Source organism: Equus quagga, chromosome 1 (assembly GCF_021613505.1).
Source record: "Equus quagga isolate Etosha38 chromosome 1, UCLA_HA_Equagga_1.0, whole genome shotgun sequence".
NCBI classification, from domain to species: domain Eukaryota; kingdom Metazoa; phylum Chordata; class Mammalia; order Perissodactyla; family Equidae; genus Equus; species Equus quagga.
Genome location: NC_060267.1, coordinates 82,871,772 through 82,898,467, shown reverse-complemented (window position 1 = coordinate 82,898,467; position 26,696 = coordinate 82,871,772). Strand labels below are relative to the sequence as shown.

The 26,696-nt window shown below is 47.0% G+C and overlaps 1 protein-coding gene across 9 annotated transcripts in view; it reads left to right on the top strand.

Annotated features, from left to right (window-relative positions):
- GGTA1 (glycoprotein alpha-galactosyltransferase 1 (inactive)) overlaps positions 1–26,696 on the top strand; it is a 71,573-nt gene that overhangs the window by 19,927 nt on the left and 24,950 nt on the right. For 2 of the 9 annotated variants that reach the window (XM_046664506.1, XM_046664524.1), the window contains exons 2-4: positions 8,376–8,488; positions 15,336–15,458; positions 22,495–22,583. In XM_046664506.1, coding sequence (XP_046520462.1) covers positions 15,456–15,458; positions 22,495–22,583 — 92 coding nt within the window. In that variant the 5' untranslated portion in view covers positions 8,376–8,488; positions 15,336–15,455. Of the gene's footprint in view, positions 1–1,730; positions 2,033–2,869; positions 3,330–4,947; positions 5,283–6,090; positions 6,216–6,919; positions 7,075–8,375; positions 8,489–15,335; positions 15,459–22,494; positions 22,584–26,696 lie in introns of those variants that run through there. The other 7 variants (XM_046664533.1, XM_046664487.1, XM_046664478.1 and 4 more) reach the window with 6 other exon arrangements.

The following is a 26,696-nucleotide window of genomic DNA, read 5'->3' as shown; positions in this document are numbered from 1 at the left end:
TAACAAGCTCCCAAGTGATGCTGACACTGCTGGTCATTTGCAGTCCACACAAGTAGCACTAGTCTAGACTCATCTCCGTCTCACTCCCTTCATCCCATTGCACACTATTATTATTGATATTATTATTGCCATCCATTTTTAAAATATTTAACATTTATTGAAGGCTTAGGTGCCAAGAACTCTACCAGTCATGCGTTTTAGCCTACAAAGATGTACTGAGAACTCAGTGCTATAATAGGTTTGTTTACACTGGTGCAAAACATAGAAAAGCATCTCCCCACAGAGCTGACATTCTGGTAGAGGAAGAAAGAACTTTAAAAGATAAATAAGTAAACTACAAAGAGAGAGTCATTTTACGTCCTGGAAGGTCTCACCAAGAAGGTGATATTTAAGCTGAGTTTTAAAGAGAATTTATTTCATGTAACCCAAGGTCTCCAAAGGCCCCTTCCTTCGTTTCTCTCAAACTGCTGCTGCTCTCTTGTCTTCCAGCTCATTCCATTGGTTTGGGTCTCCACTTTCACCTGGATGTCGGCCACACACAGCCTCCTGGCTGGCCTCGCTGGCTGGAGATTTTCCTTCTCCCACCCACTCTCGCCCTGCAGCTAAGTAATTCTTCCGCAAGGCAAATCGGGTAACTCCCTTTGCCTAATTCATTCAAGGATTCTCCCAATAACTTCAGGATGAAATGCAGGCTCCTCGGCATAGTGGAGATTCAAGGCTCCTGGTGATAAGATTCTGCAGGGCTCTCCAGCTTCTCCGCTTCCCACACGCCGCCACCCACTTCGCCTTCCACACTTGAGCTGCTCTGGATTGGGACATGTTGACTTCCCGCTTTGTCCCCCAAACTTATCACCAACCCACCCATCCTCGTCTCCTTCCCTTTTGCACAAGGGGAAGCACCATCTGCCTGTCTTAGGGCACCCTCCATCTTCCCCCGCAGGGGGAAGGACACCCCACCCTCCCCAGCAGAGATGCTCTGCAGCACCTGTCTTCTCCCTTCTCTGAATCTTCAAACTCTTTCTCTCCTTGGCTCTATCTCGTCAAGGGTTTCCCACTGTCAGCAGTGTACTCAGGAGTATTTCCCTTTTTCTCCATGGCCTCTCTGGCTGGCACCCTCTCTCCAATCCTTCCCAAGGCAAGCTACTGGAAACAGGCCCCTACACTTACTGACATCACCTGAGGTTCATTCCTTGACCTACTGGCACCCAGCTCCATGCTTCCATTGGTTGTTGATGCCAGCTGTCCTGGGGGCCTCTCATCTCTTCACACCCTGCCCCTTCCAGGGTGATCTCATCCACTCACATCTCTGTGATGCCCAGAGCTGAGTTTTGACAGACCTACAGCATCTCTACTGGACATCCCACAGGCTCCCGAGATGCGCATGCACCTAGCATAGGACCTGTCCCAGGGAAGGCATTTCTCCTCTTCCTATTTAACCCCTCTCTTCTTCAGTCCCTTTCCAGAAAATCCTGGTCAAATAGAGATGCCCTAGGGATGCCATCAACCTTCCTCTTTCACAGGAACCTCTCTCCCCTCGCTTTTGCTTTCAACTCCACAATCGTATCCAGTGTTTCGGCCCTCATATGTGGTTCCACTAGAGTTTACAGGTTCCCAACCAATAGCCAATAATTGTCTCTAGTGGGTAGAAGTGTGTCTTCCAAAAAGATGTGTTCAAGCCCTAACCCCCGGTGCCTGTGAATCTGAGTTTTTTTGAAATACGTTCTTTGCAGACATAATCGAGTTAAGACGAGTTCCTACTGGATTTGTGTCTGCTCCAGTCCAATGACTAGTGTCTTTATAAGAAGAGGAAGACTGGGACACAGACACACAAGTAGGACGCTATGTGAGGATGCAGGCAGAGTTGGATTATGCTGCCACAAGCAACGCCAAGGGTTGCTGGCAACCACGAGAATCTAAGAGAGACTCATGGCATGGATCCACCTTCACCACCTTAAGAAGCTTCCAACCCTGCCAACACCTTGACGTTGAACTTCCGGCCTCCAGAACTGTGAGGGAATAGATTTCTGTTGTGGTAAGCCACCGAATTTGTGGTACTCTGTTTTCATGGCCCTAGCAAGCCAGTACACCTTCCATCTGTCCATCCGTCCACCTGTCCACCATTCCTCAGGACCTCCACTGTACCGGGCCCTGTGGAAGAGCCACCGGCCACCTCGAGTTAAATCAGACCTCGCTGCTGCCCTTGAGAACTTTGAGCGGAGGGCAAGACGGACACATGCCCAGCTCCCTGTGCTCCAGGCACCATGAAACGGGCCGCCACACAATGGTTGCGGGAATCTGGGGAGAGAACCCATTCTGGCCGGGAAGTGGGTCTCTGAGGAGGTAGCATTGAGCTCTGAAGGCTACACCTTCTTCAGCTAGGTTTCAGAGCAAGTGAGAACAGGCTCTTTACAGCCGTTGAGCCCACATTGGTCCCCGCCAAGTCCAGGAGCCATGAGGAGCATTCTGCTTCAACGCTGTCAGTGCCCACATGGTGGGGGTGGGGCTCAGACAGAGAAAAGGACTTGCCTGAGGCCATGTGGCCTGTGGAACTGTGTCATTGGATTCATAAAGCACTTTGCTGGACTTTCTTTGATCTAGTCATATTATTAGTATTGACTTATTTATTTTTTTTTAAAGATTTTTATTTTTTTCCTTTTGCTTCCCAAAGCCCCCCGGTACATAGTTGTATATTCTTCGTTGTGGGTCCTTCTAGTTGTGGCATGTAGGACGCTGCCTCAGCGTGGTTTGATGAGCAGTGCCATGTCCGCGCCCAAATTTGAATCAACGAAACACTGGGCCGCCTGGAGCGGAGCGCACGAACTTAACTACTCAGCCACGGGGCCAGCCACAGTATTGACTTAATTTTTAAGAAAAGTTTTTAAACTGCAAACCACTCCTGTCGGCAGGCTCTTTGGACGAGGGAAGGAATGCTTCCCGGGCTGAGCTGGGTGGGAGGGAGGCCCAGGCAGGGCTGCCTGCCTCATTATCTTTGCAATGGCTTGGGTCCTCATCCTGGCCTCTGCAGTGACTCAGGCTGGGAGAAAGTTCTCTGTGGCTTTACCACACCCAAGTCCCCTCTCTGGAAGCTGGTTTCCCCTTTCTCAGCTGGGTGTCTCTGCTTCCTCTTTTCTCTGTCTGGTGCGCTGGAGGCCTCCCTCGGGAGGGCTCCGAGGGACTCCTGAGTGGGCTGTCAGGTCTGCGGCATCTGGTCCCTCACTGAAGGCCAAACCTGGTTGGTTCATCAGATGAGGCTGCAGGACCTCCTGGGACCTGAGCAGCAGAGGATTTATGACTCCTGAAGGGCAGGGCTGCCTCACCGTCCAGAGCAGGTTAGTTTTCTAGCCTGTCTTCAGGAAGCTTGCGAAGGGAGAAAAGATTGAGGCCGGTACACACAGGTCCCTGGGAGGCAGGAGAAGTGTTCAATGCCCATTTGTAAAGGTCCAGTCATGCCACCTCCTCCATGAAGGCTTCTGAGATTCTCCCAGTCAGATTCCTATAGGAGCCCGATTCATGGCTGTATCCACAGGCTCAGGCCCAGGCAGTGGAGCTGGGAGGGACCCTGCACTCCTCAGATGAGAAAACAGAGGCACAGAGATGGGGACTGAACATGCCTACATCACACAGGCAGTGACAGCACAACAGGGGTTTAAACATGGTACTTTAAGCTTTCAGTACAAAACTATTTCCCCTAAAAGGGGAGTCATCTATGCCCAATATACCACATCCTGTAATCAGAGAAGTGCTGTTTGGACACAGTTGTTTTTTTCATTTTTTTTTTTTAAAAATCTGATTTTGATCTGATTTTGGCAGAAGTGCCCCAGTTTACCACAGACCCCATCACTCCCTATTGCAGTATACCTGGTCAAATTCACACACTTCCACTACCTGCTTGGCCCCTGTAGGCTTTCCCTCAACATTCACTCAACAATCAAATATCTATTGAGCATCTAATAGGTGCCAGGTACTGTTCCAGGTGCTGGGAAAACCCAGTGGCGACCAAGATGGAAGTCGAGTGCCTCTGCTCTGATAGTGCTTGCCTTCTAGTGGCACGTGCTTCATGGCCCCTGTCTTGTTCTGCATCTATTAACATCATCCCTAGCTTGGTCCGGCTTGTCTACCACCCGGGGTAAAAGAGGTTAAGGTGGGATGGAATCATGGAAACAGCCCAAACTTGTCTTGCATTCCAGGGTTGATGACTCAGCCCATACAACTTCGAAGTTCTTATCTTCAGTTCCCTTTATCACCTGGACTGTACTTTATCTGACTTCCCTTGAAGGGTTGTGTGAAAGTCAAATGGTGCTTGTAGACAGCAGTGGGCTCCAAACAGGGCTCGATTGTGACCCTGAGGGACACTGAGCTTCTCACCTGTTCAAGAAGAAGTTCTGCTCTAAGGCAGGGGGCTGGCCTACATGGCTTCCCAAGACTCTCTCCGCCCAGGGGAGGGGAGGAGAAGTTCTAGGGCGCCCCCTGGTACCCCTGCCAGACCGTGAGAAGAACAACCAGGTGCCTCTTACCCATCTGGGGTCATCAGCCTGAGGAAGTGGGGAGAGGACCCCAGGGAGGGCAGGAGGAGAGGAAAGACTCCTTGGGTGGGGACATCCTCCACCCACCTGTGTGAGACGCTCAAGCCCAGGCTGTCATCTGTGGCCAGACCTCACCCCTCACTAGGAGCTCCTCATTATCTTCCAAGCTATCATAAGGCCATCCTCTTCCTTCTCTAGAAAGAGTCTGACCCACAGCATGAAGAACAGGGGTTAGCCCCAGGGAGGGACTTCCTGGTGTGAGGGAGGGTGGCCAAGCCTCAGGATGGAAGCTTGTGGCTGGAGAGGGGGCACCGTAGCATGGCTTTGGTGGGGTCTGTCCTGGAGGGGGATGGGACGGAGGCAGATCTCAAGATGGTTCGCAACGTATTGCCTGGAAAGAGTCATCGTGATTTCCTGTTTGTAGGTCTTCTCAAGGAAATAGACTGACAGGTGAAACTCCTCTGACTGCAATCTTTTATTGGACGGGCTTTCGCCAAGGTCATTCACCTGATACTTTCGGGTCTGTGGCGTTTCTTAATGGTTGTGGAAACATCATTCGAGAAACCTCCTTCCCTCTTCTTCCCCCACCCGCAGGACTACATGGTCAAAATGTATATTTGATACACAAATGTAAAATCGAGGGAACAGCAACACTGGGTTAATGGAACACCAGAGATTGACAATGATTGAGTACCTCAAGCACTGTGCTGAGTCCTTTTCAAGAAGCATCTCTTTAATTCTTGCAGGAATGGATGATAGGTAATGTGCCAGCTACCATCTAACTTCTGTTATTCCCATTTTATGATGTGGGAACAGAGCCACAGAGAAGTTAAGTAAATTGCCCAGGATTGCACAGCATGAGGGGCAGAGGCAGGACTCAAACCCAGGCAGCTCAGCTCCAGGGTGAATGCTTGTAGCCACCGTGCTCTCAGCCCCTCATCCACCCTGAGATGTGGGGATTATGATCATTCTCTACAGAGAAAAGGACACCAACCAAATTGCTCCATCACTCACAAGCATCGGGCGAAAAAGCCTCTTGTGACTTCCCTAAACCTATTTAGGATTAAACTGTGACAACCTGCAACCTCTGTGTCTACAGCATTCTTAGCCAAGAACATTAATCCTCACCTGCCACAAAGATAAGCAGGGCGGGGATCTGGATGCTCATGTCTCCAGCAGAAGGTGGTATGAAGCCAGGGCACCCCGTCCCTGGGCTGCAGCCACCTTGGCCGCACCCTCTCTGACTTGGGTGTGCAGATGGACAAGTACTGCATGCCGGTGCTCTCCGATGGGTTCTTAGGGCTGGAAGGGGCCTGGTGACCATGGAATGATGAGATTAGTTCGCCCGGCTGGGCAGTGGGCCAGCCTCCTACCTGGGCGACCTCTGGCCTCCTTTGGTCAGCAGAGCTAGCTGGCCCGAGGCTCATTTGCCAGGGTTCTCTGCCTCTTCACGAAGGAATGACCACGACATTCCTGGCTCCTTTGTTTTGAGAGTGAGCATGAGAGGGTGTTAAGGAGGGAGGAAGATCACCTTGGCTCTCTGGAAGGTAAATTTTCTGCCTTCCAGGTTTGCATGCTCTGTCAAGCTGTGGTTAACCAGCCTGGGGCCTCTCATTCTGCTGACCTGTAGCGTGTCCCCTGGAGGCAGCCAGGGAGGAAGAGGAGCCCTGACCCACAGGCTGGCAACCTTGAGTGAGTCACTGAGGCCCCCAGAGCCTCCCTCTGTTCCCTGACAACTTTGTGGGTGAGCCCTGGGATCCCCAAGATAAGCGGGAGAGGCTGCTTTGTAAACTGTAGAGTGGGAGACCCCTGTGACCAGTGATCAGTGCTGGCTTGTCGAAAGGACCAGTTTATCTTAGCCCGGCTCCATAGCCTCCCAGGAGGCTCCAAGCCTCTGTTATCTTTCCTTCCACATTGACCAAAGGTCCAGATTCCTGGACCATTTGATGCAGCAGAGCTTCCCTGAGCCCCTGGGGAGATGCCCCGTGGTGCTCGCGATTGGGGCCGGGACCCAAGAGAAGGAAAAAGCAGAGCCTGTCCATGGTCCTGTGGCCCTGGAGCCAATGTCAGGGGAGGAAAGAAGGCCTGAGAGAAGTCAGCCGGCAGCAAGGTTTCGGTTCATTTTTGTTCTTAACATACACTCTGGAAAGGCACACTCGTGATGCATGTTCACAAAGCGGACACACCTGTGTAACCACTAGCAGGAACTCCCCTGAGCCCCTTCCCAGTCTCTGCCACCCCCATCCTGACTTCCAGCACCCCAGATTGGTTTCGCCTGTCTCTGAACTGTAAGTAGATGGAATCATCCAGGGCTTCTTTCGCTCAGGTTTGTGTGTGTGAGCTTCATCCTGTTGACGTTTGTGGCTGTGGTTGGTTCATTCTCATTTCTTATATAGGATCCCATGCTGGTTCCCAGCTGATCTGTTCTGATGATGGGCCTTGGGTCGTCCAGGTTTGGGTGCACTCCGAATGCTCCAGTCCCTGTCTCTTACTGAGATTATGTACATGTTCCTTTGTCTCTAGACGAGGAGTGGAATGACTGGGTCACAAGGTAGGCATTTGTGCAGCTGGAGTAGATACCAGCAGGAAGAATTTAAGCAGGTTGTTGGGCAGGACTTCCAGAACCTAAAGATTGCAGTCAACTACCACGTGGCCCCAGAAGGGGGTTGTAAAATCTCCTTTGGAGAACAGGAAGAAGAGGCTAGATTGGGCATCATTTGGAGGGTGGGGGGCAGTCCTCGGCTCCTTTCTGTTGGGTTTTGGTCCCCTCTCCTTAGTCTGGGGTTTCCAGACTGTACTTCCGGGAGTTGTCGGGGCCGCTCGGGAGGGACAGGGTAGGGGACTTCGAGCTTCATTTCCCTGCTTCAGCCACACACTCGGGGTCTCTGTTCTACCTAGTGAGTTCTGAGAATGACTTCATGTGCTTTTTGAAAAAGTTTTCACTGTTTCGACGTTTGAAAATCCACTGCTCGAAGCCCCCTTCCAGCTGGGAAATTCTATTTTGGGAGCAGGAGGCGAGTTCGGGAAGGGTTAAGCATTATTCAACCAAAGGGCAGGGTTGGACCTCAGTGACCTTTTAAAGTTCTCATAGCGTGGTCTGTGATGCCGGAGATCTCCTAACATTCTATAAAAATAGTGTTCAAACAAAGCAACTTCCGAAACCTAAAGGATGTCATGGAAAGGCTTAACTTTGAGGAACGCGTGGGTAGCATTTCAACAAGAGTCTTGAGGGCTCCCTCCACCCAGCCCACTCCCCTTTTTCTTTCTTTAAGATTTTATTTTTCCTTTTTCTCCCCAAAGCCCCCCAGTACATAGTTGTATATTTTTAGTTGTGGGTCCTTCCAGCTGTGGCATGTGGGACGCCGCCTCAGCATGGCCTGATGAGCTGTGCCAGGTCCGCGCCCAGGATCCGAACTGGCAAAACCCTGGGCTGCCGAAGCAGAGCGTGGGAACCTAACCACTCGGCCGTGGGGCCGGCCCCCCCCCCCCTTTTTCTTGTTTTTTACTTCTCCTTTGGCTGTTCTTGCTAGTAGTCACTTGGGATTGTTTGGGTTCAGAACAGTTCCCATTTTTGCCAAGGAGTGGGTGACATGGGCGGCCTGTATGTCCCTCTCAAGAGTGGTGGCCTTCCCTCCTCTGACACCAGGCCTAGTTTGGACCTGTAGTTTCGCTTGGTGAGGGAAGCTGGGCTGTTCATGGGCCCAGAGAGAAACATGTCTGCCTTGGCCTGCGGCTCTGATTCAACAGGCCTGATAACCAGCCCATATCCTGGGGCCATCAAGGAACAAAGCCCTTGGCTGCTGTGGGATCTGTCTACCCTCTTCCTGAAACAGCTGTTTACTCTTTTGACAGGAGTTGGAACACAGCACCTACCCTTCCTCCCAGCCCTGCCTCCTTCTGCAGACCGGAGCTCAATAGCAATTGCTTTTGTCTTTTACTCTGCGGGGAGAGGAGCAGACGATGAGGTATGTGAAATGTTGAAATGATTTACTTCTGCGTTGTCAGGGTCATGGGGGGGATCCAGAGCAGGCTGTGGTGTGGATCCCCTAGGGGAGGAAGCTTGATGTCCCCCTAACCCCTTGGTGGTCCCCTCAGTAGTTCCACTGAAAGTTCTGCTTTATTTTGCTCCCCCTGGCAGGACCTCACAGGGCTTTGGCCAGCCTGGCTGTGGCCTGAGGTTTTCTCTGCAGGATTCAAAGTGACAGTGCAGGGGCAGGAGGGCGAGTCCTGGGGCCTGGGGCTGGCAGTGCAGGTGGTTGCAGAGACCTCTCAGGGCAGTGCGGCCCCCTCATTTACCTTACCTTATTCCTCTTGGAAAAAGCCTTGCACAGTGATTTCTGGGCCAGGCCGCAAGGAAAAACTGGCTGGATCCAGGCTTCAGATTTCCTGAAGGGGATTCAAGAAAAGGCCCGATGAGATGTACCTCCGAGAACAGGTTGTTCCGATTGTGACGGCTGGAGAGACAGTCCTGTATTTAGTCTGAGACTTGTCTCTTGGTCTCCTCATCTGTGTTTACTCTGACCCTCATAATGAAAAACATAATCGGAAACAGCCTTCCATGCACTTTTTTTTTTCAGGAATTGTTCCATGTTTCTTTCAAGGGGGAGCATTTCCTTGTAATGACCCATTTAGAGAGGTTTTAAGATAACACAGCACTCTGCCTCCTCAACCCCAGCACCCTCCCCATGCCAAGAGCTGGGCCTGGGAGGCAGAGGGTCTGCTTTTCAAACTCGACCCCCCTTCTTCTGAGCCCAGTGACTTCAGCCTTTGCTGAAGCTCAGTTTCCTCAGCTGAAAAGCCACTGCTCTGCCCCTGATGAGGGATGACGGAGATGGGGTGAGTGAGAAAGGCCCACACCATGCACACCAGAGGGGTTGAGCCAATGCTCGTCAGCTGGTCCAAGGAGAAGCTAGCCCCTCAGGGAGTCCACCCCGTGATTGGCCAGTTTTGGGTCAGTCTCTGTGTGATAATCGTGAGAGGCAAAATGAGAAGATGTGCCCAAGAGACCTGGGTGATTAGTCCATGGACAAGCCTTCATGTTTACTGAGAACAGAGTGCCTGAAAGGGTGGGCACTGGCGGCTGACTCCCTGGACCTGAATCCCACCTCCACCACTTTATGTCGTGTGACATTGGGCAAGTTACTTAACCTTTCTGTGCCTCCGTTTTCCTATCTGTAAAAGGGGGATAATACTAGAATGACTTCGCAGGGTCGTTGTGAGAGTTAACTGAGAGACTGCTGTGTTTAGCCCCGGGCCTGACCTGGTTCAGTTGGGGAACATTCAGGTGTTGCAGGGCCTGAAGCTTACTAAATTTTCAGTACCGTCTTTAAGAAAAAGAATGCAAAGTTGCCTATACAGTATTAGGTGTGGAAGTGAATATTTAGAATATGAGAAGAGATGGCACAAGAGATAACAAAAACTGACGAATTCTCCCAGTAGGAGATCCAGAAAACAACATGATAATAAAAGGATGTGAAATAAGAAATTGATTAGTATTACTTAGCTGTTTACTGCACCTGCCACATTTTGGCTGCCTTCTCTTGGACTGCCTCTTTATCTGACAGTGATTTTGTAGTAACATTTTCAATGGAGACAAAAGAAAGAAAAATCAGTTTTACCCCTAGCTGGTTAATCAGCGGTTACTTTTTATTACTGAGAGTTTAGAAAGGGTTCTTTCAGCTTCACGACTTGTTATTGGCGATGCCACATCTGTAAATCTTTTGGCAGTTTCTTGCTCAGGTGGCTCTGGCCATAGGGCTGGAGAACTCAGCTCTTTGGTCCTGAATGGGGTGGGGGATGTGGGCACGAGGTGGCTGTGAGGGCTGGGTCATCATGACCCCTAAGCAGGGAGCAGAGCTTCGTCTAGTTCAGCTCCTTCTCCTGGGGATCAAACGGGAGACTCTTGGGTGCTTAACAAGGTCCACCTGGGGCAGGTTGTTACTGGGACCCAGGTGGGTGTGCAGGCAGCGGGGTCAGTCCCTCAGCCCCACCTGCAGCCCCAGGACAGGCACCAAGGCTGGAGTGATTCCCTCAGGGGCAACAGCACTCCTTGCCTCTGGGAAGCATTGGGGTCTTATCCAGCACCCCCCTCCCCACCCCCACCCCACCCCCACTCCCAATGGTGAGATCAGGCCCAGTCTTGCAAGGGGGCCTGACCCTAGACTGCACTAGCTTCTGTGTAAGTTGGCCTCTGGGCGCAGCTCAACTGGTATTGGTTGGTCGTCCTATCACTTGATCATCGCTTTCAGGAACCCACGCGGGCCATTGCAGCAATGTGGGCCCCCCATGGCCGAGTGCACTGCCCTCGTCAGCTGGGACTCCAGCTCCGTGGATGAGTTTTCATCCATGTCCCGGGTCCATCATTAAAGCCTGTCAGGGAAAGTTAAGCCTGAAGGACTTGTTTCACGGACGGGGAGACTGAGGCCAGAGAAACCCGTGCCCCCAGGTTAGAAAGCCGGCTGTGTATGGGAGCTGGGGCCGACCTGCAGGTCTCCTACAGCCGTGAACCTCACCCTCCTTCCCTGCCCACCTTGAGCAGCAGGCAGTGGGGACCAGTGTGATGAGCAGCTGGGCCCTGAGCTGGGAGCAGTGGGGAGGGGAGCTGAGTATCACACGGTCACAGTGTGGGGGGTGGGCTCACCCTCCACTCTTCATGTGATGCTGCCCTGGAGGTCCGAGAGTCTTCTCTCAGGTGAAGCCACAGCTCTGCCTTCAGAGCCTGAATTTCTGAGTCTCTCCCGGGAAAAAGCATCATCATCATGTGGCTGCCATGTGTGGAGCATTCACTGACCACTGGGCAATGAAGCACCCTGTCCTTTTGTCCTTTCAAGAACCCTATGAGGAGGGTGTTTGTAGTGCCATTTTGCATGTGTAAATAGAGGCTCAGAGAATGTGCCCCAGCCATACAGCTTAGACTGCTGTTTTAAGGGTCTTAGGGCTGGCCTAATTTCCACCTGGAATACTGGATCTAAACATTACGGTGGAGGACTAAAGATAAGAGCTTGGTCTCAGGTCATTAACACCCAGTTAGTTCCTGCGCCCTCCTCCGCCTTCTTACCTGCTATTTTCCTTTGAAGCACCTGTGTATCCTTGACCCGCCTCAGTAGTCCAGAAGTGACCAAGGCTTGAGCCAGCAGGGCCAGCTCTGCGGGGAGGAAGGGACAGAGTCCAGGGCCTGGGGGAGGAATCACAGGCTAGCAGGAGGATTCTTTAGGCTGCTGGAAGGCTTGGTTTCCTCTGCCACTGCTTTCCCCCTGCCCGATTCCCGTTCTCCCGAGATAATGGCTTTTCCAGGGCTCCTGAGTGCTCTGTTATTCAGCTGAGACGTTCACCTTTTTTCCTGACATGAGATGGAGAAAACAAGGGCCACTAGAATTCCTTTCAGAGAGGAATTCTGTTTGGAAGGAACACCTTGTCTTAGCCCAGTTGGGGTGGAACTATGAGATTCTCTGAAGGATGTGTGTGTACTGTTCTGTGTGGGACAGGTAGGGGGGGTAAGGAAGAATTAATTTCTGAGCCACATGGATGTCTGTCTGACACTCCAAGGAAACAGAAGCAGAAAAAGTGGAGAGGGAGGGTAGAGCAGGAAGGTGACCCTGCCTTGCAAAATGCCCCAGATTGTTAGCACAATCTGCACACGGTCCTGGAGGGGTGTGCGAGTGGTTTCACCTGGGAACTGTTACAGGGGCTGAGTTGTGGGAGTGGCCCAGGAGCATCCCCTGGGGTTGGTAGGATGGATTCAGAGAGAAACCACAAGCCCCATGATAAGAGGGCCTGAGAGATGGTGGGAGGGCTCCCATGGAACCAAACCTGGCTACGTTCACCAGGTCCTCTGAGGAGTGGGCCCCAGGTTACCTGGAGTTACATTTTCCTGCATGAGACATGGTGTTAATATTCGGCAGGGCCTTATTCTGTGCTCTACCCCTTAAATGGGGAATTTAGAAGCAACTTCATACGTAGCCAGAGCAATCAGGCAAGAAAAAGAAATAAAAGGGATCCAAACTGGAAAAGAAGAAGTGAAACTGTCACTATTTGCAGATGATGTGATGTTATATATAGAAAACCCCAGAGAATCCACTAAAACACTTTTAGAAATAATAAATGAATACAGTCAAGTTGCAGGATACAAAATCAACATGCAAAAATATGTTGGGTTTCTAAACACTAAAAATGAAGTAGCAGAAAGAGAAATTAAGAATACGATCCCGTTTACAATTGCAACAAAAAGGATAAAATACCTAGGAATAAACTTAACCAAAGAGGTGAAAGATCTGTACACTGAAAACTATAAAACATTGTTGAAAGAAATTGAAGAAGACACAAAGAAATGGAAAGATATTCCATGCTCTTGGATTGGAAGAATTAACATAGTTAAAATGTCCATACTTCCTAAAGCAATCTATAGGTTCAACACAATCCCTATCAAAGTTCCAACAACATTTTTCACAGAAACAGAACAAAGAATCCTAAAATTTATATGGAACAACAAAAGACCCCGAATAGCCAAAGGAATCCTGAGAAAAAAGATCAAAGCTGGAGGTATCACACTCCCTGATTTCACAATATACTACAAAGCTATAGTAACCAAAACAGCATGGTACTGGCACAAAAACAGACATACAGATCAATGGGAGAGAATTGAGAGCCCAGAAATAAACCCACACATAAATGGACAACTAATTTTTGACAAGGGAGCCAAGAACATACAATGGAGAAAGGAGAGTCTCTTCAACAAATGGCGTTGGGAAAACTGGACAGCCACATGCAAAAGAATGAAAGTAGACCATTATCTTAGACCATGCACAAAAATTAACTCAAAATGGATTAAAGACTTTAATGTAAGACCTGAAAACCACGAAAATTCTAGAAGAAAACATAGGCAGTATGTCCTTTAACATTGGTCTTAGCAGCATATTTTTCAAATACCATGTCTGACCAGGCAAGAGAAACAATAGAAAAAATAAACAAATGGGACTACATCAAACTAAAAAGCTTCCGCACAGCAAAGGAAACCATCAACAAACGAAAAGACAACCTAACAACTGGGAGAAGATATTTGCAAACCATATATCAGATAAGGGGTTAATATCCAAAATATACAGAGAATTCATACATCTCAACAACGAAAAAACCAACAACCAATTTAAAAAATGGACAAAAGGTCTGAACAGAGATTTTTCCAAAAAAAGTATACAGATGGCCAACAGGCACATGAAAAGATGCTCAACATCATTAGCTATCAGGGAAATGCAAATCAAAACTACAATGAGACATCACCTCACTCCAATCAGAATGGTTGTAATTAACAAGACAGAAAACAACAAGAGTTGGAGAGGATATGGAGAGAAGGGAAGCCTCATACACTGCTGGTGGGAGTGCAAACTGGTGCATCCACTATGGAAAGCAGTATGGAATATCCTCAGAAAATTCAGAATAGATCTACCATATGATCCAGCTATTCCACAGCTGGATATTTATCCAAAGAACTTGAAAACACAAATGCATAAAGATACATGCATCCCTATGTTCATTGCCGCATTGTTCACAATAGCCCAGACTTGGAAGCAACCTACGTGCCCATCAAGGGACGAATGGATAAAGAAAATGTGGTATATATACACAATGGAATACTACTCAACCATAAGAAATGATGAAATCTGGCCATTTGTGACAACATGGATGGACCTTGGGGGTACTATGCTAAGTGAAATAAGTCAGAGGGAGAAAGTCAAATACCATATGATCTCACTCATGAGCAGAAGATGAAAACAACGACAAACAAATACATAGCAACGGAGATTGGATTAGTGGTTACCAGAGGTGAGGGGGGACGGAGGAGGGTGAAAGGGTGATTAGGCACATGGGTGTGGTGATGGATGGTAATTGGTCTTTGGGTGGTGAACACGATGTAATCTACACAGAATTCAAAATATATTATGATGGACACCTGAAAGTTATATAATGTTATAATCCAATATTACTGTAATAAAAGAATAAAAAGAAGCAATTTCTTGTTTCATACATGGTGGGTAAGATAGTCAACCACCAATCTTCAGAATTATATAGTTTTGAAAATTCTGAGAGACAAACACATAAGAGAAGGACTTTTAGCCCACATTGGCGGCCAAGGCCTCATTTTTGTCCAGAGAGAAAAATTTAAATGTTTTCAAAGATCCATTGGCCACCTGCCAACCCATCCTTCCCTGGAGACCTGGATTCCAGATTCCAGGAAGCATGTACGCACCCATTTCTAGTGCTTTGCTAACAGATGCGATATTGGCTCATTTGGGCAGCTTCCAATTGTAAGTCTCCAACAAGAAAGACAACCGACACAGCAAAAAGTAAGCAGATTCAAGCAATCTGTGAAGTCAGAAAGAAATGGGCTTCAGGAGTTGCCTCTGATGCTAACTTCTGAAATTAAGAAATCATAAACATATTTGGAGAGGGGATTAGGAGGTGTGTCTGACTTTGGCTTTCCCTGATGTCAGCCTTAGTGTTCTCCACTATGAGAATTTGCCTGTTTCTCCCTTTAACATTTTTTATGCTGGGAAACAATTTGCATTTGATCCTCAGCCGGTGGGGTTGATAAAGCTTGGGACACACATCTGGCAGTGCTGTCACCTCCTCAGGACACACAGGGTATTGTAGCAGGGCTGGGCTTGATCAAAGTCTCATCCCACTTCGGAGAAGCTCTTAATCAGGCTGCAGCACAGAACACATGGGGAAACCTGTAGAGTCCCTAATTTGCATCTATTTGCACTTCATTGTATAACATGTTCTTATTCCAAACCCTCCTTTCTTTCCCACAAATAGGTTTTGAGCACTTGCTAAGTACCAGGCACTGTACTATCTCATTGGATACCAACATCCCATTTGATGGATACCAGTAATAAGAACTAGCATTTTTTGAGCGGTTACAAAGTGCCAGGCACAATGGTAAGTATTTTATGGGCTTTATCTCTTGCAATTATCACCATTTTTATGCCCATATTAAAGACAAGGAAACCAATTTAATAGGATTTTTTTAAAAAAAGATTTTATTTTTCCTTTTTCTCCCCAAAGCCCCTTGGTACACAGTTCTATATTTTTTATTGTGGGTCCTTCTAGCTGTGGCATGTGGGATGCCACCTCAGCATGGCTTGATGAATGGTGCCATGTCCCCGCCCAGGATCAGAACCAGCAAAACCCTGGGCCGCTGAAGCGGAGTGGGTGAACTTAACCACTTGGCCACGGGCCAGCCCCTAATAAGATTTATTACAGCTCCACAGTCCCTTTTCTGAAACCCTAGGGGCCTGAAAGGTTGGAATTCAGAGTTTTTTGGATGCAGATTATACATCATATATTATGTAACACCCCCAGTGCAGCAGCACCACATAATAAAATACATCAATATTTATGCAAAGAAACGTTGAAACAGTCTCACTAAGTGGGATAAAGATTATAAATAGCCTCATGTCATTTAGGGCTTTGATGTTAACTGAGTTACAAAAAGTCTTTCAGTTTTCAGAGCTTTTTGGAGTCTCAGATGAGGGCCTGAGGAAGTGCCACACGTTCGGAGTTACCCAGTTTTGTGTGTGTCAGAGTTGGGACTAAAATTCCCACCTCATTCCAAAGATCATGTGTTTTATCACCATCCACACTTCCCTGGGAGTAAAGACACCAGCGTGGAGAGGTGGCTGTGGTCTCCATACAGATCTATTTGCTCCCAAACCGGGACTTTTCTAGCACTCAATGCTAGTGCTATTGACATAGCACTATGGTGGCTTTTCCAGCAGTGGGGCCGAGCTGCATGCAGCCATCCGCATATTTTGACTTTGTCATGGGCCCCGGGCCACATGTGCCGGCTCAGGAGGTATTCACAGAGAAGCTTGAGACTGAGATTTACATGGGGTCCAGCAGGCCCATCTTCTTGAGGTCTCTGGAGTACCCCCGTCATAGTTGTATCCAAAAGCTGGAGGTTGAGTTATGAAACTGAGTTCAGCCGTGGCTTTTCCAGTTCCAAACAGAGCTCACTTTCTAGGTAAGGAGGAATAGAGTGTCAATGCTGATAATCCTGTCCTTTCTCTTCTTTAACTGGATTTAATAATAAAAAGCAATGTAGCACATGAGATCCAAGACTAGACTCAATCTAAGAAGGTTCTTTGAAAAGAATTGGAAAATAATCTGTCCCCTGAAGGGACAAATTCCAGTGTCATTCTCATCTTATTTCATTCACTCACCAAACATTTATGGAGGGCTTCACCTGCTCTGTGTGGGGCACGAGTGGTCCAGGGTTGAATAGGACATCCCTCCTTCCTTCAGGAAGCTCAAATTAACCAGTAGAGGAGAGCCATATGCAGATGTTCCCATGTGAGCCACCTCCCAAAGCGATGTGTATCGCAGTGTGAACAGAGTGATGGGGTACCCCAAGGAGAGAAGGGATGCTTCACTGGTGGTGAGGGTAGGGTGGGAAATGGCTTCACAAAGGCAATGGCATTTGATGAATGGCACAGCTGGCCATTCTCCCCTCTTGGCTTCCAGGTGTCCATGTTCTTGGTTTTCCTCCCACCTCCTGGACCTCTCCTTCCCCTCTCCTCCTCTAGCCTACCTCTGCATGTTTTCTTCAGCCGAGGGCCCTCTTCCCTTTTTTTTTTTCCTTTCTCTACATTCTCTCCCTAAGCAATAGAATTCATCCCCTTCACGTTAAATACTGTCCATGGTCCACAGACAATGCCTTCAATTGCATGCCCCGCCCACACCTCTCCAATGAACTTCAGACTTGAATGTCCCCTTGCCTGCTCATCATCTCCATTTAGGGGTTCACACACTCCTCGACCTTAACATGTCCAGCAGGGAATTCATGATTCTTATGCCCCAAACCTGCTCTCCCTCCACTCCATCTGCGGAAATGCTACAGCCTACCCACTTGAACAGAAACCTTGCTTCTTTCCCTCCCTCATCCCTGATGTCAAAATTACCAGCCAGGGGCCAGCCTGGTGGCGCAGTGGTTAAGTTTGCATGTTCAGCTTCGGCAGCCCAGGGTTTGCCGGTTCGGATCCCGGGTGTGGACATGGTACCACTTGGCAAGACATGCTGTGGTAGGTGTCTCACATATAAAATAGAGGAAGATGGCCATGGATGTTAGCTCAGGGCCAGTCTTCCTCAGCAAAAAGAGGAGGATGGCAGCAAAGGTTAGCTCAGGGCTAATCTTTCTCAAAAAAAAAAAAAATTACCAGCCAAATCCTCTCTCCAAAGTATATTTTGAATTAAACTACCTTCTTAGCACAGGCCATCCCCTCTTTTTGGCCACTAGAATAGTCTGCTGCCTCACCTCCTCATGTCTGCCCTTGTCCCCTTTTCCACTCTCCGCACCTCAGCACCCAGGTTAGTCTCTGTGAATGAAGTTGGATCAGATGATTCTCCAGCTTCAGATGCCTCTGTGACTCCCCACCCCTCTTTCCACGCCTTTCCAGGCTGTCTGCCCCTGCCCACCCTCTGACTGCAGACCACCACCACCCCTCCCTTAATCCAGCCACACTGAGGTGAGAGAATTTCAGTATTTTTTTCTTGTTCAGATTTTTTTCCCCCAAACATAAGAAGCTTTCCCTCCTGTCAGCCTGTTACAATGCTGTTCCCGAAATATTCTTGTCTCTTGTCACAGTGCTTTTCATCCTTTTCCCTCCAGTCTTCATCCCTGGGGAAGCTTGAAAGTCACCTCCCCAGCAAGGCCTTCCCCGCCCACCCAAGTTACAGTGTTTCCCAACCTGTTATTCCCCACCCAGTATCCCTCCCCCTTCAACCACAATTTCATGCAGCAATCAAGAAATGTTCGTTCAGGACGTCAGCAACATGGCGGCGTGAGCTTATCCGGGACTCTCTCCCCTCCAAATTGCAACCAAAAAGAGCAACTGCTTTCCAACCAAAACAAAATCCTAATAACAGAAATCATAAGAGACCCACAGCAGCCAAAGGACGGAAGGTGGAGAGGCTGGAGCTGCCCTCGGAGGAGCTGGAACGGGGTAGGAGAGAACTGCACTCGCGCCCCTAGAGACTGGGATCGCTGCAGAGGGTGCGGGAAGGAGCGGGGGAGGGGCCGCCATCCAGAGATGTCCAGGACTCCCACTGCCAGAGCAGCAGAAACCCTCTAATAGGGGAAAGCTTTCGCGTGGGGGAGCCCCAGCAAGCCAGGGCCCCAGAGCTGATCCAATCCAGGTTGGCGTGAGTGAAAGTGTCCCTCCTCCCTCCACCCACGCTGCGAGCCGCCATTGTGGCTGAAGGCGCAGAGCTCAGCACGTGTGGCTCTAGACCCCCATCTAGTGGCGACAGGCTGTAACTGCAGCCGAATAATAGCAGCATGTGCAAAACCCACTCCTCTACCATCTAGCAGTTTATAAAAGCTCCAGTCCACAAGGAAAACAATAAAAATACAGAAGTAGGTCCAGAGGGCTTGGAAATGGGTAAACTAAGTGAAGAGGAGTTCAAAACAGCTATCCTCAAAATATTCAATGAGGTAAAGGGAAATAGAGAAAAATAAGTCAATGAGTTCTGGAGTTACTTTACAAAAGAGATTGAAATTATAAACAAGAATCAATTAGAAATACTAGAGCTGAAAAATACAATGGATCAGATAACACAGAATACAGATTCCCTGAATGCCCGTACACACACCATAGAGGAGAAAATTAGCATAATTGAAGATAAACAGGCTGAATGGCTCCAGACAGAGGAAGAAAGAGAACTAAGAATTAAAAAAACTGAAGAAAATCTCAGAGAAATAGCTGAGTCAATGAGAAAATGCAACTTAAGAATCATCAGAATTCCTGAGGGCGTGGGAAAGGAAAATGGAGCAGAAAGTGTGCTCAAAGAAATAGTAGAAGAGAACTTCCCAAATCTAGGGATTGAGAGAGAAATGTGTGTGGAGGAAGCTTTCAGATCTCCTACGTTTGTCAATGTAAAAAGACCTACTGCAAGGCATACAGTGGTAAAAATGGCAAAAATGAGTGACAAAGAAAGGATACTGAGGGCAGCAAGGCAGAAGAAAATAACCTACAAAGGAACCCCCATCAGACTTTCAGCGGATTTCTGTACAGAAACCTTACAAGCTGGGAGAGATTGGAGTGACATATTCAAAACTTTAAAGGATAAAAATCTTCATCCAAGAATACTCTATCCAGCAAAAATATCCTTCAGATATGAGGGAGAAATTAAATTTTTTCCAGACAAACAAAAGCTAAGGGACTTTGTAGTCACAAGATCGCCACTCAAGAAATCCTCATACCTGAAAAAAGAGAAAAAGGGAGTAAGGGGTCACAAAACACAGAGTAGGGAGACAAATAGAATCTGAATAGGATAGCAAGTATTCAACTATAGCATTAGGATAAAGGGAAGGAAATCACCAAAGCAAAGACAATCTTATCACTCTAACCACAAACTCACAACACAAGTTGGAATAAGAGATGAAAATAATAATTTAGGAGGGGAGGAGGAAAGGGACTGAAACACTCTAGGCTAAGGAAGTAACAGACCACCAGAAAATGGACTATGTTATACACGAGATTCTGAATACAAACTTCAGGGTAGCCACTAAACTAAAAAACAGAACAGAGACACAAAACATAAATAAGGAAAAGTCTAAGAAACCCAGCATAAGAAATTGCAGAAGTCAATGGGTAGGCTAAAACACACAGGGTGAGAAACAAAGGAAACACAGGAAAACCAGGAAACGAGCAACAGAATGACAGCATTAAGCCCTCAGGCATCAATACTCACCCTCAATGTAAATGGATTGAACTCTCCAATAAAAAGACACAGAGTGGCAAAATGGATTAAACAATAAGATCCAACAATTTGTTGCCTCCAGGAAACACTCCTCAGCTCCAAGGACAAACACAGGCTCAGAGTGAAGGGGTAGAAGACAATACTCCAAGCTAATGGCAAACAAAGAAAGCAGGTGTCGCAATGCTTATATCAGACAAAACAGACTTCAAGATAAGGCAGGTAAAGAGAGACATAGAGGGCCAATATATAATGATCAAAGGGACACTTCATCAAGAAGAAATAACGGTTATAAATATCTACGCATCCAACACAGCAGCACCAAAGTTCATAAAGCAACTATTAACAAACTTAAAAGAAGATATCAAAAATAACACAATAATAGTAGGGGACCTCAACACCCCACTCACATCAATGGACAGTTCATCCAGACAGAAAATCAACAGAGAAACAATGGAGCTAAACGAAAAGCTAAAACAGTTGGACTTAATAGACATATATAGAACAGTCCATCCAAAAACAATCGAATACACATTCTTCTCAAGCACGCATGGAACATTCTCAAGGATAGACCATATGTTGGGAAACAAGGCAAGCCTCTACAAATTTAAAAAAATTGAAATAATAACAAGCATCTTCTCTGATCATAATGCTATAAAGCTAGAAATTAATAACAAGAAAAAAGCTGAGAAAGGCACAAGGATGTGGAGACTAAACAATATGCTATTGAACAAGCAATGGATCCTTGAAGAAATTAAAGAAGAAATCAAAAAATACCTGGAGACAAATGAAAATGATAACATGCCATACCAACTCATATGGGATACAGCAAAAGCTGTATTAAGAGGAAAATTCAACGCAATTCAGGCACATCTTAACAAACAAGAAAAATCCCAAATCAGCAAAGAAGATATATGGATGGCCAATAGGCACATGAAAAGATGTTCATCATCGCTGATCATCAGGGAAATGCAAATCAAAACTACACTAAGATATCACCTTATACCCATTAGAATGACAAAAATAACTGAAACAAATAGTAACAAATGTTGGAGAGGTTGTGGAGAAAAAGGAACCCTCATACACTGCCGGTGGGAATGCAAACTGGTGCAGCCACTATGGAAAACAGTATGGAGATTCCTCAAAAAATTAAAAATAGAACTACCATACGATCCAGCTATCCCACTACTGGGTATCTACCCAAAGAGAATGAAGTCAGCAATTCCAAAAGTCCCATGCTCCCCAATGTTCATTGCAGCATTATTTACAATAGCCAAGACATGGAAGCAACCTAAGTGCCCATCAACTGATGATTGGATAAAAAAGATGTGGTATATATATACAATGGAATACTACTCAGCCATAAAAAAGAACAAAATCATCCCATTTGCAACAACATGGATGGACCTTGAGGGAATTATGTTAAGTGAAATAAGCCAGATAGAGAAGGACAATCTCTGTATGACTCCACTCATATGAGGAATTTAAACATGTGGACAAAGAGAACAGATTAGTGGCTACCAGGGGAAAGGGGGGGTGAGGGGTGGGCACAAAGGGTGAAGGGTTGCACCTGCAACACGACTGACAGACAACAATGTACAACTGAAATTTCACAAGATTGTAACCTATCATTAATTCAATAAAAAATTTTTTAAAAAAAGAAAAGAAATATTCATTCACCTACTGTGTGCCAATTGTCTGTTTCCTTGTGGGTGGGGTGGGGAAAAGCTGGATGGGGCTGGGAAGTGGGTGAGCCTAGACTGTAAAGGACTGGGGTCATTTTCCAGTCTGAGGATGGGGCATGGAGTCAGTATATTGAGGTCTGCAGAGCTGGGGAATGGATAGTTCACCTCTGTCACGTGCCAACAGCTGGGGCGATGTGAGTCGGAGGCAGCTGGGGTCCATGGGAACCATTTACAGTGACTCCCTCATGCTCCCACATCCATAGTGGACCTCATGATCAGTCAGGATACTTTCCTTCTGAGCCTCAAAGTGGCCTCAGCATCCTTTCCAACACAGGCTGCCCTGTGAATTCCTTGAAGTGACCTAATTTGCCAGTGCAGATGTCCGCAATTTAAGATAGAACACTGCTTAGCTCTAGTTAAATATTTATAAACGTGTCCTTTTAGAGAAAATATAGGTAGAATTATTTCTTACAAACCATTATCTTGCTCTGGATTTATTTAATCTATTCTCCCCCTCCTTCTTTTTTTCCCAGGAGAAAATAATGAACGTCAAAGGAAAAATGATTCTGTCAATGCTGGTTGTCTCAACTGTAATTGTTGTGTTTTGGGAATACATCAACAGGTAATTATGAAACATGATGAAATGATGCTGATGAAAGTATGGCTTTGACTCTAATCTCTTGGTATTCACCAAGTCACCAGGTTGAATTAAAATTAGGATTCGCTGAGACCATAAAGAAGGGATTCCTCCCTTGCTGTATCCCTGAGTCTTAGACTGTCTTTAAAATGGTTAGCTCTCCAAGTACCTCCTGGCTAATTAATTATCTTCCTTCCTGCCATGTTCCTAATGTCTTGATTTTTGTACCTTTGCAGTTCTGGGTAGGCTAGATCCAGAAACAGGAAGATCATATTTAGTCCAAAATGTAATTTTAAATTATTCATATGAGCAGACATGGAAAGTACCTGAAGAAATTTCAGGCCACCCTGAATTCTATGAGAAATCCACCCTGCTTTTTGCAATCCTAAGATATTTGCAGAGTTTCAAGGAGCAACTCAAGTTCTTGACTTTTGCTGCAAAGTATACTGAATTGCTGGTGATTCATTTGTGCCTGGCTAAAACTTGGGGGTGTTTTGTTTTGTTTTTTTAACTCTGGAAAGCAAAATGAATTAAACATTTCTGAGTTTTCAAATTCATCCGTGATTCACCCCAAATGCAAGAGCTGCTTCTGTGCTTTTGGAAACTACAATGCCTCAGAGATTCCAGCTGGAGAGGCTTCTGACAGAAAGAAACCTTTGCAAGCAGCTACAAAAGATGCATGATGCCTTTGACTTAAGGTGCTGGTGCAGCTCAGCCTTTTGTTCAAAAAGTCCAACTCTGGGCAGGGAGACCTGTCTCGGCACTGCGGGGGAGGGGCAAATTCCCCTCTTGTCCTCTTGGTTCAAGACCAAGAGGCCTTATGGCTGGTTGAATAATTAAAATGACATAAGGCAGGTTAACAGGAGAAAAATCAAACAAAGTTCAATAGGTGCACATGGAGATGTCATATAAGCATGAGAAATTCCAGAGGTGGGCAAAATGAGATATACATATCGTTCTGGACTAAGGAGAAGGGGGCAGGGAGCTGGGCCTTCAAAGGAAAGGAGGCAATTTACTGGAAGATGAAAAGAATTAATATTTGGTAAACAAATGTTTATTGGGCCATCTAGGAACAGAGAGAGGCCTTTGATCAAATGTTCTTCCTAGGTTCCTCCCTGTCTTCCACACCTAGTTCATGTCATGTTATGGTTATCTATGCTTCTTGGAATAGGCCTTCCATCTTAAATTCTTCTAGGCAGTTAAGGGGAAGGTTAAACTTTCTTCCTGAGTCTTTGTTCTTAAAAATGATCAGCCAAAATGATCCTCAAGCCAAGGGGACACATTTTGGAGTGGCAAATTCTGCTCCCCTACAGCACCATTAATATTTTCATGGTGAAGTGTTTTACTAGCCCCCAAGTGCAAGATGATGGCCTGGATTAACATTTGAATATCTCTTTCAGTTTTTAAATTCTGAGATTTGATGACCCAGCAGGACCATCCTGGCTACTAAAAAAGGATCTGCACCTTTTGGTCCATCAATAGAAGGAGGACTCTTTACAACATGGGGGCTCTTGTTACCTAGGGTGCTGCATAGATCTAACCACTTCCAGAGTGTCATTCTGTTGCATTCTGAACAACTCATTTTAAGAAAACACAGCCAGCTAGAGTGTGACCAAGTTAAAGAGGTCTAGAAACCAGCTCTTTCAAACTGAGGAAACCGAGGGTATTTAGTCCAAAGGAAAGATGGATGACTCAGAGCTGTGTGCAGGGTCTTCCTTTGGTACTTGAGGGCTGAGGAAATTTCCTTGCTGGAGTCTGGAGCTAGGCTGTCTGGGGCTGGTCCTGTGCTACCACTTACCTCCTCTGTGACCTTGGGCAACTTACTCAACCACTCTGTTCCTCAGTTTCCCTATCTTTAAAGATGGAGATAGTAATAGTACCTGCTTCATAGGGTTGTTGGGAGGATTAAGTAAGTTATGGTGTATGAAGCACTTAGGGCAAAGCCTCAGACTTAATGAGCTCTCAGTAAATGCTAGCTGCATCGTCACCTCATCATCTGCCCCAGAGGGCAGAACAGGACAGGGAATTTGGGTAAATAGAAGGAAGAGCTCTAGCAGTGGGGAGAATCCAAAAGAGCAAGAAGCACCCTTTGGGGTTCCTGCCCTGAGTTAAAATGCTTGTGTGGATAACCTTCAAGCTCTGAAGGCTTGACTGCATAACCTTGGTGTTGTGAATCTCAGCCAAGGTTGTACTTCCAGATTTTGGGTAGTCACAGAATTAAAATATGGGAGCCAAAGGCACAGATGTGCATTTTGGCACTGACCTCCCATAATGAGGGTCATTCTGCAGTGCTGGGCACACTCTCTGCACAGTAGCCACAGCAGGTTCGGGCTGCTCTTAGGGGCCATAGTCTGGCACTTAGACTGTGACCACATCATTCTTCAATATGAGGAAGCTACTTGAACGTCTTCAAAAGGCTTAAAAAGGCAGCAGACCCTTTGCCACCTTGTGCATTGGCCATGTAATGGTTTGAGGTGAACTAAGGGCACAAACCTTAGACAGGTAGACAGCACTGAGCTAAAAAGGATTTTTAAATAACCCAATCAAACACATCAACTGATGAGGACAGAGAACTGTTGTGAGAAGAGCGTCCTTAAAGAATGTCATCCAGGACAGTGTTTGCTGTGAGGCTGGATACAAAAAAAAAAATCGTAGAAATTTAGAGCTGGAGGAAACTTTAAAAGTTCTGATAAAATAATAATGAAGTTGATGGCAATTACGATGCTAGCAGCTACTACTTATTGAGTGTTGGCAGGTGCCAGGAACTGCACCATGCATTCCTCCAGCTCTGCGATAGCCCGGCAATGTAAATATTAGCCCAAGTTTCTAGATGAGGAACAGAGTCTCCACAATGTCAGTGTTAATGTTCAAGGTCACATTTTCAGGAGGACTTACGTCCAGGGCTGTCTGACTGCAGCCCATTCACTTACCCACTGCACACTCCTTCCTTTAGTCAAGGGATTCCCATTTTTCAAGTGACGAAGTGGAGACCAAATAGGTAAAGTGACTTAGTGAATTTATGAGCAAGTTCTAACTAGAACGCACATCTTCTCATCCGTCACCCGGGACTCCTCGCGCTACTTGTCTGTCCGAGTGCTGTGAGGGATACAATAGGAGCCAAGCACAACTCCTCCCCTCAAGGGGTTCTGGTCTAGATGGAGCAAGAAGACGTGTGTGTAAATAACCAATGATACGAAGTAGAGGGAGGGTATCAGAGGTAGAGAAAAGGAACTGTGACAGTTCCGGGAGGTAAAACTTGACGTTTGGCTTAGAGGGGGATCTATTTTTGCCTTCATTTAGGAAGATTTGTTGAGCATCTACTATCTGCCGGGCACTGGGTTAGGATCGGATCAAGGAAGGCACAGCAGAGGTAGCATTTGAGCTGTGCCTTGAAGGATGAATACATGTTAAATGCCATACACTGCAGCGTGGATATTGCTCTGACGGCTGAGATGTTGCAGGATTCCGGGAGAGGAGGGGGAGGAGAAAAAGGAGGGATTATTAAAGAGATGTGACAAGGTGGTGAGCGTGAACCTACAAATTGGTGCCCTGAGTGCCAGGTGGGGGTCTGAGTGCTGGGTTGAGGTGGACCCTCCCCCTTCTCTTCTTTCCCTTCTCCCTTCCCCCACTTGTAGGATCTGGAGTCAGATTCCTCAGGTTCAAATACTGGTTCTGCTCCTCACTTAGCAGTGTGACCTTGGGCAAATCACCTAATGCCTCTGAGCCTCTGTAGGATGAGGAAGCATAGAAGCCACTTCATTGATGGTTGTGAGGATTCAATGAGCTGATACATGTCAGTTGCTTAGAATAGTGCCTGGCCAAGTGTTAGCTATTATGAGTATTGTCAGAATCGATATAGAAACAGGGAACTTTAGAGCGTGGTCCATGAGTGCTGAGCTCAGAGGGGAAACCGTAGGTGCTGAAACAGCTTATGTTTTATTCCTACAAGGAGATTTGAACCCCCAGCAGGAGGAGGGATAAGAGGTTAAAGAGCCTTGGCAGAGTCTGAAACAACTATTGGTCATTTATTTTTTTCAGAGATGAGAGAGCTGGGGCCAGCAGGGACCGAGCCAGGGCAGGTGCCTTAGCCGAACTCCA